The sequence below is a fragment of the Xenopus laevis genome, chromosome 5L (assembly GCF_017654675.1).
Source record: "Xenopus laevis strain J_2021 chromosome 5L, Xenopus_laevis_v10.1, whole genome shotgun sequence".
NCBI classification, from domain to species: Eukaryota; Metazoa; Chordata; class Amphibia; order Anura; family Pipidae; genus Xenopus; species Xenopus laevis.
This window is the reverse complement of record NC_054379.1, coordinates 136,001,556-136,022,416: the sequence shown is the minus strand read 5'-3', so window position 1 is coordinate 136,022,416 and position 20,861 is coordinate 136,001,556. Positions and strand designations below refer to the sequence as shown.

The following is a 20,861-nucleotide window of genomic DNA, read 5'->3' as shown; positions in this document are numbered from 1 at the left end:
CAGATCCATAACTAAAACATAGCTATCCATGTCAACATTATATACCAATATCAGTCTTTATCATATATACACATATCAGCATCCATATCATGGCTGGTTTATCTTAGACCACGCACACTGGGGCATTTATGAGTGTATTCATGTCAACCTTTCCATGTCGATCCCCATAATCAAGTGTGTGTGTGTGTGTGATAGGGACCTTGGAGTGTTGGTGTAAGCTCTACTGGAGCAGGGACTGATGTGAATATGTGTAAAGCGCTGTGTAAATGTGTTAGCTCTATATATAAAGAATAAAGATGATAATAATAATAAACTTGGCCTGCCAATGCCATACAACTGGGGCAGTTCAAAAACTGCCCCTCTCCAATTGTTGTGCTTGTCTTTTTGCACTACTTAAAAATTCTCTCCCATTAGCCTTGTGTGCCAGGTAAAAAGAACCCTTTTCAATTCAGGTAGGTTATATGAGTTCTTCTACAAGTATATCTATTTCCAAATGAGTGCTAATTGAACCCACACTAGGCTATTCCTCTACTGGAAGGCCAGGAGATTATAAAGAATCTCAGATAAAGCAAAACATACCTGTGCAATGAACAAAGGGTTCATAAAGTCTTGAAACCGCATTCACAAACACAAGTGCAATGAACTAAGATTAATGCAAAATTGTGCACAATTTCATACTATTCACAAAGTTATTTGCTGCCTTACAACTTGTGCATTGCATGAATGCCCACATTCAGGGAGTCTAATGAATTATGCACAACAGCATGTAAGTACAAAGTACAGGGCATGGACGCAAGGCGAACCTGGAATTAACACTTTCCGTGAACTACACAATGGACTTGATTTCAGTGCATGAACTGCAGATACTATTGTTGGCACCATTTGTGGAAAGTGACACAAATCATACGCAAATGCCATAAGGAAAACATACACTGCAACTTGCATGGACATTCTGCAAGCTACACAGTAGGTAAAATACGTGGCATTGTGTGTTTGAACTTTGTACAGTGTAATGCTTTGGTCAATCAGCCCTGTAGTGCCCTGTAGCAACAAAGGTATTCATTGTAGTCGGATGAACTATTTTTACTATATATTTATTACTATTTTGTCACCTAGCTCCTGCGAGCAACATGTTTACCTGTAAAAGACCTGGTTTACTTGTAAAAGATATGGTTTGTGGTATATACTAACAACTTATGTGCACTTCTTTAATAAGGCCTAATATACAGTTATTAGGGATGCACCGAATCCAGGATTCGTTTCGGGATTCGGCCAGGATTCGGCCTTTTTCAGCAGGATTCGGATTCGGCAGAATCCTTCTGCCTGGCCGAACGGAATCCGAATCCTAATTTGCATATGCAAATTAGGGTCGGGGAGGGAAATTGCGTGACTTTTTATCAGAAAACAAGGAAGTAATAAATATTTTCCCCTTCCCACCCCTAATTTGCATATGCAAATTAGGGGTGGGAAGGGGAAAATATTTTCTACTTCCTCGTTTTCTGATTTGCATATGCAAATTAGGGTTCGGATTCGGTTCGGATTCGGTTCGGTATTCGGCCGAATGTTTCGCGAAGGATTCGAGGGTTCGGCTGAATCCAAAAAAGTGGATTTGGTGCATCCCTAACAGTTATATATTGATGCATGTATGGAGAAGTGAAATTCTTCTTTTACAGTAGTAAAGAGCGTTGTATTTCACTTTCATAAGTGGTGCACTTTCCCACATGGTTTCCTGATCCAACTAAGGCTAAGGGGCCCTTACACTGCATAACACACAACATAGGAAACTTTTATGGTGGGTGCATTCCCTAGGGACAGTTTTTCCGTGGTTCCAAGGTCCTGAAATGGACCTGTTCTTGGGAAATGGGGACTAATGGGAACCTTAATGTAAACAGAATGTTCCAAGTACAGCATAACCCTCATCTGCAGGGACATCCCAAGGCCTGTCTTGGAGTTGGAATACATTGTATTATGTATTTTTTAATTCACCTTTTAGTTTTTACAAACCTTGAGGCCCACATTACGGTCATGCATAAAGTATGCAGTAGCTTCTTAGAGAATTATTTAATCTATATTTAATGTTGCTGTTTATATATATATATATATATATATATATATATATATATATATATATATATATATATATATATATATTGTTTCTGTCTTTGCATTCAGTAGTGCTACATTGTGGTAGAATGAAGAAAACTAAATGGAAACAAAGGAAAATATAGAGAGGCAGTATATGAGCATTCACATCGTGTGTGTGTGTGTGTGTCTAGCAATGTGGAGTTTTAATGTGGCACCAAAAGAGGAATTGATAGTGAAGTATTTCCTACAGTGGGTGAGCTGTTGGCTTTCACACAATGAGCTGTAGCACATTGTGTCCCTGATACATATAAGAAGCTTCAGCAGTAGAGTTCTTTTCCCATGCTGGTGGTGTTGGGACCTTGTTTAGAGCTTGGACAATGTTGTTTTTTTCCATGAATGAGGTGAACAATAGTGTGACTTATTGTATGTAGTTAATGTAGGGCAGAAAGCCAAGCAGCTTCCACCCAATCCTTACATGTCTCTATCCTCTTTTCAGTGTCGGTGCATCCAGGTTCAAAGCATTGCAGTTGGCACAGAGCATAAAAAGACCTGGCCAGTACTATTACCGAGCGCTGCACCACCATATTTTGATTATGTCCCAGACATCCTCTGCGCTATTTCTAAGTAGAAACATGCTCAGTATAAAAAAACTTTAAAAAAAAAGTACAATTTCTGTTTTGCACTCACACAGGGAGGCCAGGGGACACACAGAAAGACTGGGGAACATTGTGGTGTGGCACTTAGCATAAAATAAATTCAGTCTGACTATTACTTGAATATAAGTGGCCATAAGCAGGCCTATACAAGCTGCCAACAGATGTTGATTTGCCCATTTATGGGGCCAAGTATAAAAAAACCCCCCATAGGAACAAGGATGACATTGGCTCCAACCTCCTGTATTCCATTGTGATCTGATCGCTGGGTCCTAGGGCCCACCAGGTGGGCACATCGGGAAGAGATACGAGTGGATCTTTGCGTGTATTAAAGGACAAGGAAAGCCATTTTTTTGACAAGTTCCACATAACAATCAAACTAATCCCCCCCAAGAGAGAGTCCCAATCTAATAGCCCCCATTTTGGCAAAGAGCTCAGAACAGCCACCTGGTGCAGCTATGTAAGAATTTTGAGATAAGCAAATAAGTAATTGTAACAATTTAGATAAGGAGGTTCCTTGGGAAGACTCACAGCTTAAAGGGCAATTCACCTTCATTAACAAAACGGTAATAACTGAAAAAAACACAGAAATATTTTCAAACTTTCATAACCTGCCAAATTTTGTAAAATTAACATGGTAATTAGGGGGTTTGGCCACAAAAGTGGGTGTGGCCAAAACATTTTGCAACTTTATTTGTCCCTCTTTTTATTTCCAAAATGTAGGGAGGTAACATACTACATAACCCACAATGCATTGCACTTTGATTTTCAGTTCCTTATTGAAATCACGTGTGTAGTCAAACAGCTCAGCAATGCAGTCAGACAGATCAGAAGGAGAGCAGGGGGCCAGGCTTAGGTAATTTTTGCAAACCATTAAAAATCATGACAAATCTGCATATTATGATTATTATTATTATTACAGGGAAAAAGGAAATAATTTTTTAAAATTTGGATAAAATGTGAGACGGCCTTTCCGTAATTTGGAGTTTTCTGGAAAACGGGACAAATACCTGTACTTAATGACCATTTCCCTTACTAAGACCAGAGGGGCCTTTCCCACTACAATGGCTCTAATGGACACACATCCACCTTCCTCTATTTGTGGTATCCACAAGATTAGACAGGCTACTGCTTCTTCTTTATATATTCCGATTTTCATGATTTTTTCTGATTTTTTCATCCGATTTTCATGAATTTCACAATTTTTTCGGGATTTTCACCCAAAAACTCAGAAAAATCATGGGGAATTCTCCCATTGACTTATATGCAACCTCGACAGGTCTGAGATGCCGGATTTTCAGATTCAGACTTTTCTATCCTCAGGGTTTAATAAATTTCAAAAAAGTTGTGATTTTTTTTAAGTCTGATTTTATAAAAAAAAATCAATCATTTTTTGTGATTTTTGCATTCGGAGTTTAGTAAATAACCCCCTTACTGTATCTAAACACTACTCAGCACACATCATGTGAATTTCTGGGTGAGAGTAGATAAAGTGTGGGGGGGATAAAAATCAATCGGCAATTGCACCTTTTATATCACTTTGCAGTTTTCATTTCCTTCAAGGGGTGATTCACCTTTAAGTTAACTTTTAGTCTTTGTCAATTTAAAGCAGTTTTCCAATTGGTCTTCCTTATTCCTTATTTAAAGTTTTTTAATTATTTGCCTCCTTCTTCTGACTCTTTCCAGCTTTCAGATGGGGGTCATTGACCCAATCTAAAAAACAAATGCTCTGTACAGCTACAAATGTATTGTTATTGCTACTTTTTATTAGTCTTCTTTCTATTTAGACACTCCCCTATTCATATTCTAGTCTTTTAGTCGAAGCAGTGCATGGTTGCTAGGGTAATTTGGATCCTAACAACCAGAGTGCTGAAACTGCAAACTGGAGAGCTGTTGAAAAAATAAGCTAAAAAAAAGCCGAAAAACACAAATAATGAAAAATGAAAATCAATTGTAAATTGTCTCAGAATATCACTCTTTACATCATACTGAATGTTAACTAAAAGGCGGACAACTCCTTTTTATAAATGATCCCTAAAATGAAATGTGGTTTGTAATACTTTGAAACCAGAGTTTCTTCAGCAAACACGGTTTACAGCTGAATTGAGAGAAAATACTCGAATGTTATATTAGAAGACAAGCACATTTTTAGTCCTTATTATCTGATGACATTTTATTTTGCTCAGCAGAAGTGATTCTTTAACTGATAAGAGTATCTGCCGGCCAGTGGAATGCATTCTTTCATACAGAAACGGGTTTCTACATGTATGGACTTACACGATTCATAGATAGAGGTGTTGCCTGTGCAAAGCTTGCTTTTAACTGGCTGGGGAACTGTTACATTTGCGCTCTCAACCTGCTTCCCAAGTTGTAATTGTTCATTCCAGGGCATAGTATGGAAACTGCATGTCCATGCTAATTTCAGAACATATAGATTAAAATGCCCTTCATGCACACTGGACACCTGCTCTTTGCCAATGGCTAGGAGTAAGTGTACACATTCTCTTCACAGGCATCAGAAGGAGTTCCAATGCGATTTTTCACTAACTTGGTGGAGCTGATTGAATTTTACAGAAGAGAGAATGTGGGTTTAGTCACACACCTGCAGTATCCCATAGAGAAGGAAGAGGAGGGCCCAGAAGAGCCAGATGAAGAGCAAGGTAAGGCCCCAACAGTGACACATATAAAAAAAAAAACCAATAACAAGGCAAAGTAACGTGGCTAATGACTTTACTGGATGATTATGGTCTCTAAAACATTTTGCATCATTTTCTGCTGCAACAAGGGATACATTATTGGAGGTATGTAGACAATGGGGTCATTTACAAAGATTGGGCAATTTGCACCTATGACCAGGGGCGATCCTGGTCCCTCCGCCGCCTGACTGCTGCTGCCCCCCCTCTCCCCTGTGTGCTTACCTTTTTGCGCCTGAGGGGGTCCAGGGCATCCACGAGGGTGGCAGAGAGGGCCAGTATGCTACCGCAGAGAGCCTAACTACGCTCTTTGCGCTAGAATAGCCGAATTTCAGGTTTGAAAACCGGAAATTCGGCTCTTAAAGTACCAGGAGCAGCATTTTTGCTGCCCCTGGTACCTAGTGGGGTGCTGCTGTCTGAGGCGACAGCCTCAACTTGCCTCATTGGCGAAGCGCCCCTGCCTATGACTAATCAGATGATTGCTTTCAGTGTTCCACCTGCAGCTGGTTGAAAGAACGAACCAGTGATTAGTTGCTATGGGTTTCTACCTTGGTTCTAATTTGCCCAGTTATTTATAAATGGGCCCCTCAAATATGGTTTCTAAACTGTGTGCACAAAAATGTGAATGGGTACTAAACTGTAGGATTCCACATAAAATTCTTTGGGCACACCACCATCTGTTGTTTGCCCTGCCCTTGAAATCTGTGTGATTGCACATGAGTACATGGCTAAAAAAGAATACTGTGTATACTCCCCATAAACTACTCAGTCATATTACAACTCCACCAAGTGTGGAGCTAAGTGTCTAAAAAGCAGATTAAACCCAAGGTACTTTGAAAGATCTATTTTTGATTTCCAACTGACCTTCCAGTTTGGCATTCAAGCCACTTGCTAGGGTACCAAGGATCTTAGTAACCAGATAACAGTTTAGGTTTAGACTAGAGAGCTACAGTTATAGTATAAGATAACAAAAATTAAAAATCACAAAAAAGAGGCAAAAAAAGTTGTGATTTATTTTAGAATATCACTCAACTTCATACTTACAGTTAACCGTGAGAAGATCTGCCCCTTTAACAGTTTCAGATAATTGTTAAGTAAATATTTGGGTTTCATTGTTGTCATATAGTTTGTAGCTAACAGACACAATCCACCTTCATTTATTTTCCCTCCGCTTATATTCATGAAAGTGTGTCATAAAGGAACAGTAACACCAAAAAATTAGTGTTTTAAAGTAATGAAAATATCATGTAGTGTTGCCCTGCAGTAGTAAAGCAGATGTGTTTGCTCCAGATACACTACTATAGTTCATATAAACAAGCTGCTGTGTAGCAATGGTGGAAATTGAAAAAAGTCGATATGGCCCAGGTTAAATAGTGGATAACAGATAACACCATCATGTTTTCTATCTGCTGTATAACTTGAGCCTTTTCTCCTTTAAATGATTGCCCCCATTGCTACACAGCAGCTTATTTATATAAACAATAGTAGTGTTTCCGAAGCAAACACAGCAGTTTTACTAGTGCTGGGCAACACTACATTATATTTTTATTACTTTAAAATACTTTTATTTATTTGATGTTACTGTTCTTTTAACCTGCTCAAAGCCATCAGGAACAGCCTTCAGGAACCAGAATGCAATACGTCAAAAGAGGCAAACAGCATTTTAATATTAATTAGGCAGGAGAAGGAGAGTTAAAGGGGGAGGTGGATAGAGTTGACTGACAGCTCACCACATCCCCCAGCACAAGGGAGAAGCAGAACTGAACCAATTCCAGACCACATCTTCCCCTTCCACAGACAAGACCAAGATTCACAAAAGCCTTGTAAATCAGAGCCTTAGTAATAACATAAAATACTACTTTATTGCAATGTCTAGCCAAACCACACAACAACATTCAGGAATCCCGCCAATCAACACAATAAAAAACAGAGAACTGAGCTGCAATGATTTATGCCACAACCAACTTAACATATTAAGATAATAGCAGTATAAAGCTCTGTTTTGACATCATATTTCCTTGCCCTGACCCTCAAATTGACCTGTGTTTTTTGCCGTCACCAAAGCACAAAGTTATTCAGCGGTAAGAAATGAATGTTGGGCTAAGTATCTAAGTATGTGTGTGTGTTTAGGAGGGGTGGTTCACATCATTTTTACACTGCATTAATCCATATGTTCTTATTAATATGTCCTTTTCAGATCTTACAGCCTAAAACTGGCAATGTTGTGCAGTGTGCACCCTACCCCACATTTGTACCACAGATGCAGGTCTTTGCAATCCAGAATGGAGCTCAAAAGACCTGTGTTTCCCCCCATGGATATAGTGTTACCTGCTTTCGGCAGCACTATATTCATGATGTTGGGCTGGGGAAGGCATATATGCATCCTCCATCATGCCCCTAATATGCACATCATAGTGCCGGACTAATGCCCGCCAGCTTTTTTTATTGTGGCGTGATATGCAGCGTGCAGCAATGCCCTGGATACAAGTGCTTAGCGAATTACTGTTATGGGTGGCAATTTTCCTATAACCTAGGCCACCTGGTTTGCCTAATTCTTGCCTATATGTGCAGAATCAAGTCTGTTCCTGCGCTCCCCTGCGGCTGAACGCCGAAAAACGGAACGCAGGGGAGCGCAGGTAAAAACGCTCATGTGTAAGAGCCCTTAGGATAATTTCTCCAAAACGGGGAGATTTTAGGGGGCAGAAAAAGAGCTTGGCTACAAGATATTATATTGCCGCATATTATTAACCAGTCTGCATTGAAGCTTCTGTATTTTATCTCTTATAACTATAATGTATTTTGTAGACATACGATCATTTTCCATGCAATAATTAAAAACAGAAAAATTCAAACAGTCACATATATGGTACATAAAATTTGTGCAAATAAGTGGGCGGATGTGACATAACAGTCTAGGAGACATAGCACATACATTGCAACTCCAACTGCCCTTAAAGTTTCTGAATAGAAGGTAATCTGCAGTGCATTTTAGTCCAAGCTCAATCAAATCAAAAAGAAAATGTGAAGAGTATTAGCTGAAGTTCCTGTTTCTAAACCCCAGAACCACACAAGTGCAGAAGTAAAGATATTCTCAGATGAGCAGAGGCAGCTGGGTTAGGAAGAGAAGTGCAGTAATTGCAAAGTTGGAACTTGTTAATTAATGTGTCAAAACACTTGTTTGATATGGATGAGCTATAAAAGCATCTTAACTAGGGTGTACCCAATACCCACAGTAATTATTGGGCACTTTCCTGCCAAAATTTCATATATTGAGCTGCACAACTACATCAAGTTGCAAGGTACATAGTTAAATCGTGTTGAAAAAAGACAAAGTCCATAAAGTTCAACCCCTTTAAATAAAAACATAAATTCTATATACCCGTATCTATACTAACTATAGAGATTAGTATCACAATAGCCTTTTATATTCTGTCTGTCCAAAAAATCATCCAAGCCATTCTTAAAGGCATTAACTGAATCAGCCATCACAACATCACCCGGCAGTGCATTCCACAACCTCACTGTCCTGACTGTGAAGAACCCCCTACGTTGCTTCAAATGAAAGTTCTTTTCTTCTAGTATGAGAGGGTGGCCTCTAGTACGGTGATCCTCTTTATGGGTAAAAAGGCTATTTGTCTATAATGTCCTCTAATGTACTTGTAAAGTGTAATCATGTGCCCTCGCAAGCACCTTTTGTCCAGAGAAAACAACCACAAACTTCCGTCAACCCTCATAATTTAAGTCTTCCATCCCTCTAACCAGTTTAGTTGCACTTAGTCTCTGCACTCTCTCCAGCTCATTTATATCCCTCTTAAGGACTGGAGTCCAAAACTGCACTGCATACTCCAGATGAGGCCTTACCAGGGACCTATAAAGAGGTATAATTATGTTTTCATCCCTTGAGTTAATGCCATTTTTTATGAAAGACAGAACTTTATTTGCTTTAGTAGCCACAGAATGACACTGCCCAGAATTAGACAACTTGTTATCTACAAAAACCCCCAGATCCTTCTCATTTAAGGAAACTCCCAACACACTGCCATTTAGTGTATAACTTGCATTTATATTATTTTTGCCAAAGTGCATAACCTGCATTTATCAACATTGAACCTCATTTTCCTGTTTGCTGCCCAGTTTTCCAACTTAGTCAAATCACTCTGCAAAGTGGCAGCATCCTGCATGGAACCTATAGTTCTGCACAATTTAGTATCATCTGCAAAAATAGAAACAGTACTTTCAATGCCCACCTCCAGGTCATTAATAAACAAGTTGAAAAGCAAGGGACCTAGTACAGAGCCCTGTGGTACTCCACTAACAATGCTCGTCCAATTAGAAAATGTTCCATTTACCACCACTAGTCTATCTTTTAGCCAGTTCTCTATCCAGGTACAAATACTATGTTCCAGGCCAACATTCCTTAATTTAACCAATAACTTTCTGTGTGGCACTGTATCAAATGCTTTAGCAACGTATAAGTAAATCACATCCACTGCTTTTCCAGAATCAAGGTCCCTGCTGACCTTCTCATGAAAAGAAATTAAGTTAGTCTGACAAGATCTATTACACATAAAAACATGCTAGCACAAACTCAAAGAATTATAATTTGCTATGAAATCCAGTATCTTATCCTTTATCATGTATCTTAACCCTTCAAAAAGCTTTCCTACCACTGACGTCAGACTAACCGGCCTATAGTTTTAGCAGGGCTACAGGTCTGTATTAATGTTGTGAACAGCTTATAGTAAGAAACATACATCAACAATCCTATTTTCTATTTGTCCCCTAACAGAACCAGCTCCCCCTAATGTTCCACCCAGAAACTTTGCCTTTACCCCACCTTCAGAAACAAAGGAGTGCCAGACAGCAATAGAGAGAGCACCGGCTGCAAATGCATCCCTGCTTCTATCAGAGACATTGCTGCAGAGATTTCAGGACACAGACAGTCGCTGGTAAGTCCTCAAGCTGTGACAAAGAGAACTACTCAGATCTTAATGAGCTGATCTCATGGAGAGATGAGTGGAAGTCGTTGTAATTTTACATATGCATGTGTACTTTCTTTACACTAACCAAGTGAATAAGCAGGGACAATGGAGGACATTGGTAGAGTCTTACTGCCCCATAGTCTGACCAACTCTTACCTCTTGGACCAGACCCATGAGGGGGATCAGGAGGTTCCATGGGGACAGTTTTCTAATGTGTCACATACTCAGATGTTGGGGAACTCAGCCCTCGATTCTGCTGTTTTGATTCTGAATTCAAAAGATTGCCAAACTAAGCAGGGCTGAGAAAACACTGTATAGTATGTATATTATGTATAGTAGCAACTAGCAGAACAAACTGATTTCCCCAAGGAAATAAGCATATTCCCCAACCTTAGCTCGCCATAACTGCAGGTCCATTAGTGATCATTTCTTCCTGCTGGTGAGAAGAGCTAATGGCTCCCATTAATGTAATTAGTGACCAAAGAGAAAAAATTCAAGGCTTCTCCAAATTTCATCACAATCCCAAAACAGCTTCTCAAAAGCAGACGCACTGTGTAGAATGTTAGTTTTTCTTTCTGTTTGAGTCATAGGAAACTTTTAACAGGTTATAGTTGGGATTAAACCAAAATGATTTTCTGGCCAGTGGTAATTGAAGACATTTTATTGACTTCAGACATGGCCATTGACTCGAGTGCAGTGGGCCATGGAAATAACCCTTCCCACACAGCAATAAAATTGCACTATTTTAAATACCTCGGTGGTCTTTAAAGGTCATGTAAAGCCTACATTTTCCCTCCATGTATATAAGTTGGGCATATCTTCCCCACCCAAGCCACATCACTTGTACTGCATATTTCCCCTCCATTTGCCACCACCATCACATTTTCCTATCTATGTAGGGTAGTAGGGGTTTTTTTTACTTTACGGTTCAATTCTCCTTTAAGGCAAAAAAAAATAGTAGCCCTAGAGCATCCCAAACAGAATGGCTTAAATTAAATGTATCACCTGATGGCTCATACGTATATCACAAATATATATTTGAGATATACATATGAGCCGTTGCTAGTCTTGCACAAGCACCAACATTGGACAAGAAAAGCAATATAAGAAATATTCAAATCATATGGTGACATATTGACTCAGTGACTTCTAATATCCACAAAATTATGTAAATAAATAAATATATATATATATATATTATCTCACTGGGTAGATTTAAAAATGCACAATATTTATGTGGGGGTTTTAGTGCATTATAAATTATAAAAAAAATGTCGGTTGATATTACTTTTTAATGTGGTTTTAAACAGTGAATTATAATGTCTTTGGTATTATGTATATTGAGATACGTGGTTGTATATAGAGGCACTAAACAGTTGTCAATAATGTAAAAGAGATTTAGCAAGTTTGAATTCGCTCTCAAAGAACATGATTGGATGATCACTTAATGGCATATTGATGTGGATTGGGCACTTTTCTATTGTTTGTGTTGTTAAGAGTATTTAAAGTTTATTGAGCTTCTGTTGTACTATCCTTGAGAAAGGTCCTAATAAGGCTTGAAACGTTGGATTTTTGTACAATGTCTTTGGAATTAAATTGTTGGTGATTTTTTACAGGGTGTGCCAGTCTGACAATGATTTTTGTATATTAAAGGGGTGGTTTGTCTTTAAGTTTAATTTTAGTGTATTAAAGAATGGCAGATTCTAAGTAACTTTTCAATTGGGCATAATTTTTTTATAGTTTTTGAATTACAGGCAGTCCCCGGGTTACGTAAGAGATAGGGTCTGTTCTTAAGTTGAATTTGTATGTAAATTGAAACATATACATTTACTTATTAAATGCAATTTAAGGTGGCCATACACGGGCCGATAAAAGCTGTCGACACACCGAGTCAGCAACTTATCGCCCCGTGTATGGGGCCCCCCTGACAGGCTTCCCCGATCGAGATCTGGCCGGAAGTCGGCCAGATCTCAATCGGATGGGACTAAAAATCGGATCGCGGCTGCATCTGTTCGTTGATGCTGTCCCGCAATCCGACCGCCCGTAAAGCCACCGTTGGATTCGATCGTTGGGCCCTAGGGTCCACCCAGTGCTGTAACTAGAGGGGGGCGTGACACGCAGCCGGGCCCGGCCCCCTACGCACACGCCGGATTTCAGTGGTGAGCAGGCTGCCGGGGGGCCCTGAAGGGGTGCGGGCCCTGGTCTGCTCGCACCTCCTGCTCCCCCAGTAGTTCCGCCACTGGTCCCACCGTCCATAGCTCTGGGCCTAGAATTTTCTTTGCTGGCAATCCCATCTCCCTAATAATGCAACAGAGCTATCTACACTGGCAATGTAGCTCCTCCTTTCCCCTGTCAGAATGTAAAAAATGTAAGCATGGGTGAAGGTGGTTGACATTGGCAAAACCGTCCGAAACAGCACAGGGTGCATAGTCACTCCTGCATGCACACTGTGATATTAAACTGCTGCTTTCAAGCAGTGCTTAAAGGAGAACTAAACCCCCTGCGATGTTAAGTCCCCACTGGCCCCCCTCCCTGCCTTCCCCCTGCACAGTCTTACCCCAGAATTCTGTCCCCTCTTGAAATAGTGACCGCACATGCAGAATGAGCGAAGCGGAGCTCACGGGCACCATCTTCTTCTCTTCGGTAATCATCGTGTCTTCTTTCTCCCCATTGGCAATTTCCATCTCTTTTGGCACATGCCCAGTTGTCGCTAACCGGAAGATTACTTCAACTGCACATGCATCATTACAACGCTCACTTCATGAAGATTACCGAAGAGAAGATTTCTGCGCTCACATATTCGGGTACTATTTCAAGAGGAGAAAGAATTCTGGGGTAAGACTGTGCAGGGGGAGACAGGGAGGGGGGCCAGTGGGGACTTAACATTGTGGGGGGTTTAGTTCTCCTTTAATGAATATGCTGTTTCATTAATGTAACACATTCTAATGGGTAACTTACTTTGTCCTTTTTACCCAGCATTCCTGAGGAACATTTGCAAGCAATCTGTGACTACTTCAGCCTTCACATCGTCAGTGACTGTGATATGGTACGCACTGGATCGCAGACCCTACCGCAGTTTAAGAAGCTTCTAATGACACTTTGCACGGGGCTGCACAGGTAATAAAGATTGCCACAGTGCTGATTTGATCCCTTGGCAGGGTTGATACATGGTCAATAATTTCATGGCATAGACATGTTATCAGCATTGTAAACTAGACTAAGGGTAGGACTACACGAACGATTTTGGTGCGATCCGACGCTCTGCGACAAAGCACATGCGACAAAAATAAGGTAAGAGGTAGAATTGTTGCATGGTGTCACAGTATTGATCCGACGAGACACTACTGTCGGATGCAGACGCTGCACGCTGCATCTGCATCCGACAGTTCTATCTCTTACCGTATTTTTGTTGCATGTGTTTTGTTGCAGCGTGTTGGATCGCACCAAAATCGTTTGTGTAGTCCTACCCTTACTGTCAATCCATGCCAAGATTTAGTTGGCCAGTTCGGCTGATTTTGACTATATGTTGGCATGGAAGATGGGGCAATTACAAATCTTTGGCTTGGCAGCCCAAACAAACGGAGTAACAAAATGGGGTCATACATGGATATGGCCAGTTGTGCCGGTCCGACCAGTAAAGAATCCTTGAGTGTCAGCTTGTGTATGGCCACATTAAGGGGGTTATTCACTAAACTCCGAATGCAAAAATAATGGAAAAATTTGTGATTTTTTTTTTTAATAAAATCTGCCTTCATTAATTTCATGAATTCATGAATTTTTCGGAATTTATTAAACCCCGAGAATGGAAAAGTCTGAATCTGAAAATCCGGCATCTCAGACCTGTCGAGGTTGCATATAAGTCAATGGGAGAAGTCCCAATGATTTTTTGATGTGCTCAGGGTTTCGGGCAAAACCGCGAAGTTTTCGGATGCAAAATACGAAAAATTCGTGAAAATCTGTATATTTTCCCCCGCAAATCAAATTTTTGGGAACATGTAATAATAAATAAGCGTTTGTAGCAGAAAATATTGAGATAAAATTGGACTTTGATAAATAACCCCCTAAATGACCCAAATAAAATGGTAAGCATGACAAACCATGCTATATTCTTGTGGTGCAATCACTTACAACTCACTTACAACAAGGTGCAGCTGGTCAGGGCCAATTCAATAAACGAGAAAAGGGGCTTTTGCCTAGTGCCTACAGGGACAGGGGCCCATCTCTCTTCATTTCATTTGCAATTACTTTTGAATTAAGCATCTCTTAGAAAAGTCAGACCCAGGGCCAGGCCAGGCCGACAGAGAGGGGCGAGCCACGGAGGGGAGGGGTGAGCCACCGAGGGGATAGAGGGGAGAGTGAGGGAGGGGTGAGCGACAGAGGCGAGAGCGACAGAGGGACAGCGATGGAGGGAAGATCGAGGGAGGGACATCGACGGAGGGGAAGGTGTCAGAAGGGAAGGAAGGGGAAGACTGAGGGGTGCGGACTAGGTGTAGACAGAAGGCAATTTTAGAGGTAGCTGCCCAGTGCCCCCCTATTATTGCACCCTAGGCAGGTGCCTCTTATGTCTACCCTTAGTTTCGGCCCTGATCAGACCCCTTGTTTTAATCAGAAGATTGCTGTAACCAATATCAGACATATTTTTCATGAAAAGTATATTCCTTATTTAATAGTGCTACAGTGCATCCAACCCAAGCAGAGGCACAGACAGGTAGCACATGGCACTCCATACGGCTCAACTCAGCTGAAACCTTGTCATACTTCCCTGAGTAAACAACATTGGTAGGCCAAGCAGTTAATACACTTCTAATCCTATTATTATAATTTATTGATGTAGTGTTCACATAATAAATGAAACACAGTCTATTTGACTGGTACACACCGGTTCACCCTTTTTCCTGCTTGAAATGTATTGTGTGTACCAGATGAGAAAGTGAAATATGTCCCAGCTGGATTATGCAGGAAACATTGAATTATTTACATCACTTGCTGTGCCAGTGTAGCTTCTTTTCTCTACCAGATAAATACACACTAGGAACAACATCATCAAAAACAAATTATCAGTAGGTTTTACAGCATGGGAGGAAACTGAAGCATGAGTAGAAAACTATGAAAACCTAGAATTAGCATGAAAATTCCAGGAGCATAATGCCCTGAGCACAGTGACGCAGTGGAACACCTGGAACTTCTAGCTGACATACCTAATGTATATACAACCCTTCCCTGCATTCGCCTTAATGATGTTAGTCTATAGAGTAAGGTGGGGCAATATTTCCACAAATTTGTTGGGTTGAGGAGAAAATGAGAGATTGGGTGGACCCATCTGTGCCCTAAGCCCTCCAAAGCTTTTGCCCCTGAAGTCGTATTTGCTCTGTAGCTCCCCAGTTTCTGTTATAAACCGCTGTCTAGTTACAAGTCTTATACATGTACCCCAGCATGGAAACCCTGGTGGACTTCTGGTGTGGGTGGCCCAGTACTTTAAGGGGCAGCTATTTTTGAAAAGTCTCATTTAAATGTCAAGCCAAAACCAGTTTATACATATTTTTTTTTTTTTAAAAAAAAATGAATTCTAGGCAACTTTTCTGTACAGGTAAGAGACCTGTTATCCAGAATTCTTGAGACCTGGTGTTTTCTGGATAACGGATCTTTCTGTAATTTGGATCTTCATACCTTAAGGCTACTAAAAAGTAATTTAAACAGTTACATAATCCCAATAGGCTGGTTTTGCTTCCAATAAGGATTCATTATATCTTAGTTGGGATCAAGTACGAGCTACTGTTTTATCATTACAGAGAAAAAGGGGATCATTTTTAAAAATGTCGGAGCTTTCTGGATAACGGGTCCCATACCTGTACAAACAGATTAGAAGGGAACTACCGTGAAAATGTTATATGTGTCATCAGACTCCAATAAGAAATTACCATTTCTGAAATATAATAATAATAAAAAAATAACAATTGTCTTAATTTTCTCTTCATGCAGGAGCCAGGAGTTATATTAGGTCTAATATACCCTTCTCAGGGGGTGCTACTTTTGTCTAAAGATGTATTAGAGTTTACTCTTTTTAGGTCAGCAGAAATCCTGTTATTATGTCAATTATAATTAATTTTAATTAGATTTTTATTTGTGCTGGAATCAGTTACATCTAATACCTACTAGGAAAGGGAACCCCCTAAAAAGATATACAGGTATAGATCCGTTATTCGGAAACCCATTTTCCAGAAAGCTCCGAATTACGGAAAGGTGGTCTCCCATAGACCCCATTATAATTAAATAATTCAAATGTTTTAAATTATTTCCTTTTTCCGTGTAGTAATAAAACAGTACCTTGTACCTGATCCCATATAAGATATAATACAACCTTATTGAAAGCAAAACCAGCCTATTGGGTTTAATTAATGTTTAAATGATTCTTTAGTAGATTTAAGGTATAGAAATCCAAATTACAAGATTTCTCTCGGGCTCCTGCTTTTTTTTTGGAACTCTCGGCCTGTTGCTTTCAGGCTCTCTCCTTCCTTCCTTTCATATGCTCCCTACCCACCCACCTGAAGCTTAGGGAAGCTTACTTAATGTATCTTAATGAATCAGACATATTATAAATCACAAATTTGTTTCTAAAATCTCAATTGTACCCTAGCCCTTTAGTTTGTAAACTCTTGCAAGTAGGGCCCTCTAAACCTACTGTACTCTGTAAACCTTTGTTTGTTATTTACTTTGTTCCTGTCTGTTATCTAATGTAAAGCACTGTGTAACTTGTTGGCGCTATATAAATAAATGATGATTATGCACTAATGAGTGAAGTATCCCAGGGTAATGCTGGGAGTTCTAGGTACTGCTTGATTTCTGATGGATCAGCGGGGATGTTTACGGTGATAACATTTAATATTTTTTCTCAGTCCATCCTCAATTTTTTTTTGTTTTATTTCCTTAGAGAGCTGACACGAACGCTGCCAACCCTGGAGTCCTTGCAGGTTGCCATTGACCCCCAGCTCTCTCCTGGATTCAAACAGCGTTCTCCTGTAAGTGTTCCCTTGCTCTCTATATCCAAAACCAACCAACACTGGTTGTAGATAAAATTAAAGTAGGGGGCAGTGACAATTTAGCAGTAGGCAGACGTGAACTGTGGGTTCTGGCAAATGCCAGAGGGGCTGCTGTAAGATGCCATAGACATTCACTATTTATTGGGCTGGTGGGGGGCAGTTTGGGCTGCTGTGTACTTGAAATGCCAACCAAAGTTGAACTGGGCCGGTGGGACACTGGTGGCCCTGTCCTCGTAGGCCCCGCAGGCACAGACCTTCTCCCTCGCCTGCCTGAAACTACCTGCGCTCCTTGACCTCCCCTTCCCAGAACCATTATTATTATTAACATGTATTAATCTAGCGCCAACATGTTTTGCAGTGCTGTAACCATAGGAAAAATGCAGGTATGCACTGGCGCAGGAGCGGGAGGTGGGTTGCTAACCGTTGCAGCTGGTGCAATTGATCCTGTTTAGGGGCGCTACGCCAATGAGGCGAGTTGAGAAACTCACCTCAGGCGGCAGCGCCCCACTAGGTGCCGGGGGTGCTAAAATGCTGCTCCTGGTCATTTAAGAGCAACATTTCTGGTTTTCAAACCGTAAACTCTGCTCTTCTTTCGCAGAGAGCGCAATTATGCTCTGTGCTCTAGTGTTTTGGCCCTCTCCGCCGTGAAAAAGGTGAGCGCACGTAGTATCTGACTGGGATGTCAGGGGCCCACCAGAAAGCCTTAGACCTTGGGCCCACCAGAAAACCTAAGACCGTGAGCCCACCAGAAAACCTGACCGTGAGCCCACCAGAAAACCTAAAAACCCACCAGAAAACCTAAGACCGTGAGCCCACCAGAAAACCTTAGACAGTGGACGTTTCCAAATTATTATTCCTACTCACTCATTCTCTTTATTCTCCTAGTCTTTTATATTTACTTACAATATTCTACCATTATTAAGCATTTTTACAGATAAAGAATTAGGGAATGACCATGAAATAGGTAAAATGTTTAAAAACAAGAGGGACCACTGGGAGTTTTCCTGGTATCCCAGTGGGCCAGTCCGACACTGAGCGCACGGGGGAGGGGCGGCAGCAGCAGCCGCCGGGCGAGGGGCCAGGATTGCCCCCTGGAATTGGTGGAGGGGACCCAGGGAGGTGTTGCAGTAGCCCCAGTGGCATGAGATCCACACTGTTACCAGGACCTATTTTTAATCACAGTCCAACTCCAGACCTGGCAGTAGGTTAACACTGGCTGTACCTGGTGTCTTTGTAAAGTCAAATAGCATGTGAGAAGCAGTGTCTGTCCTAGTGCCCTGCTATTCCTTTCCCACTATGACTGCTCTGCCCCTTCTGTTGTACCAATTAGAACTGAATTTCTCCTGCTGCTTTACTCGCCCCTCCTCCTCCTCACCAGCAGCAGCAGCATTAGAGTGAGACGCTTGTAGATTTACAGCTACTGCCGGGCGCTTGTCTGCCACCAGCTGCTCCAGCCTCTGCGCGGGCCTTTCATAGTGACAAGAGCGGCTTCTCAATTGCTGCTGTGGGTTACGAGGGGGGCCTTCATTAAATCTAAAACCTGTAAGCAGAGACATAGGACCAGCCTTGCCTGACCCTGAATAAATCCCATGAGATGAGCAGAGATGCACAGGAGCAATAAAGAGTGTAAGCTGATAGCGCCTGTGTATCCTGAGTGATGATGTCACCTCGGGCCGGCTGCTGCTGCTATGGACACCAATGAATGAGAGTTTATTATAGCGACACAGCGGGGCGAGCGTACACTACTCCAGCACGGACCAATCGGGGAGAGAGAAGGAGGATCCGCTCTACTATCGGCTCCCAGACTCCTGCTGCTGCTGTTTCCTCCGGCTCTGGAGCGCTGAGCACCCGACTGCCATTCCCAACGGCCACACCCATGACAATTAGAGGGGATGATGCTGAGATGCCGGGCGGCGCTCACTGATACTGGCAGTAGCGATCTCTGCAGGGCTTGACCAAGGACAGTGGAGACTCTATTCATCCAGCTGCTGCTTCTCTTCTCTCCCAAATGATGTCTCGCTACAAGGCACAGCCCAGGTGTTCAGATGCGCGGGAGTCACCAGGTCAGAGGAGGCATCAGTGGGGGGGACTCACACCCATCTATACAGCGCAACTGTCACATACAGAGGAAGCAGGGGGGGGGGTGATGTTTAAGGTTTAGGCCCTAATTCATATACAATTTTAATAAATATTGTTAAAACTGCTCCCCCTTTAGCCATTTTGGGGGCCTGATAAAACGGTTTGCTGTGGGGCCCAATAATATTTAGTTATGCCACTGGCCCTGCTGTCAATATTGTAATAGTGCTGTCATTGAAAGAATCAGTGAGTGGCCTATAGATATTCCTTTGATGGCTGCTTCTGGCCTGCAGCTTTCAAGTTAGACATCTCTCATATACAGTGTAATACCTCCTCCTCCTCCTATTTATTGTGTGACAGTTGCACACCCTGGGGTGGGGGTGGGTGACAGTAGCACACCCTGGAATGGGGGGTCAAGCTCTTTAAAAACACCAGTAGTGATGTGCACCCATGGGTCGGGCAGTTTCAGGGCGACCTTGCACCCCCATTTGCCTCCTTGCACTGCTGGCTACCAGCTTCCTTTTTTATAGTTGCGTGCCTGCTCACCCTGCCCCTTTTGTGACATCATCAGTGTTGCGGGCGCGGGTCTATAATAGGAACCCGGAAGACATGCGGAAGTGGGCTGAGGGAGGGCAGGTTATGGTCGGGTGCGGGTCAAATTTTACCCAACCTGCACATCACTAAACACTAGGGATGCACCAAATCCACTATTTTGGATTTAGCCGAACCCCTGAATCGCTTGTGAAAGACTCAGCCGAATACCGAACTGAATCCAAATCCTAATTTGCATATGCAAATCAGGGGTGGAAAGGGGAAAACATTTCTTACTTCCTTGTTTTGTGAACAAAAAGTCAAGCTATTTCCCTTCATGCCCCTAATTTGCATATGCAAATTTGGATTCGGTGCATCCCTACTAAACACCAGTGTAATTATGCTCTCATTTGATCACAGTTCAGACTGCTTTTGTCTATGATATATAAATGTTAGTTAACTATGACCCTGATATATGGAAAAGCCAGTGCTGGCATTTTAAACACCTATAAAATGTGTGGAGTTAAACATATGCCAGGACTACATTATTATCTTCCTGATGACATAGAGTGTGATTGGTATATCTGACAAATCTTTCTGTGTCAGCTGACAGGGTAATTAAAGCCATCGTCCAGGCCAGATGTGGGCAGTAGACACCCCTGGGCCTTTATGTGCCCCTTATGTGCCCAGCTGAGACCCCATTGCTAGATGTACAAACGTAAATGTGGGTGTATTTCTTTTATTGGCTTTGTACTGAACCTCCATCACCACCATGAAATCTAATGGGATATATGCAATGTTCCC

At 41.6% G+C, this 20,861-nt stretch overlaps 1 protein-coding gene across 1 annotated transcript in view; it reads left to right on the top strand.

Moving 5' to 3' along the window:
• Nucleotides 1-20,861, top strand: part of inpp5d.L (inositol polyphosphate-5-phosphatase D L homeolog) — a gene marked incomplete at its 5' end in the record, with an annotated part of 77,973 nt that overhangs the window by 26,944 nt on the left and 30,168 nt on the right. The window contains 4 exon segments of the mRNA NM_001090199.1: nucleotides 5,251-5,398; nucleotides 10,221-10,380; nucleotides 13,390-13,530; nucleotides 17,342-17,429. Of these exon segments, the coding sequence (NP_001083668.1) occupies nucleotides 5,251-5,398; nucleotides 10,221-10,380; nucleotides 13,390-13,530; nucleotides 17,342-17,429 (537 nt within the window).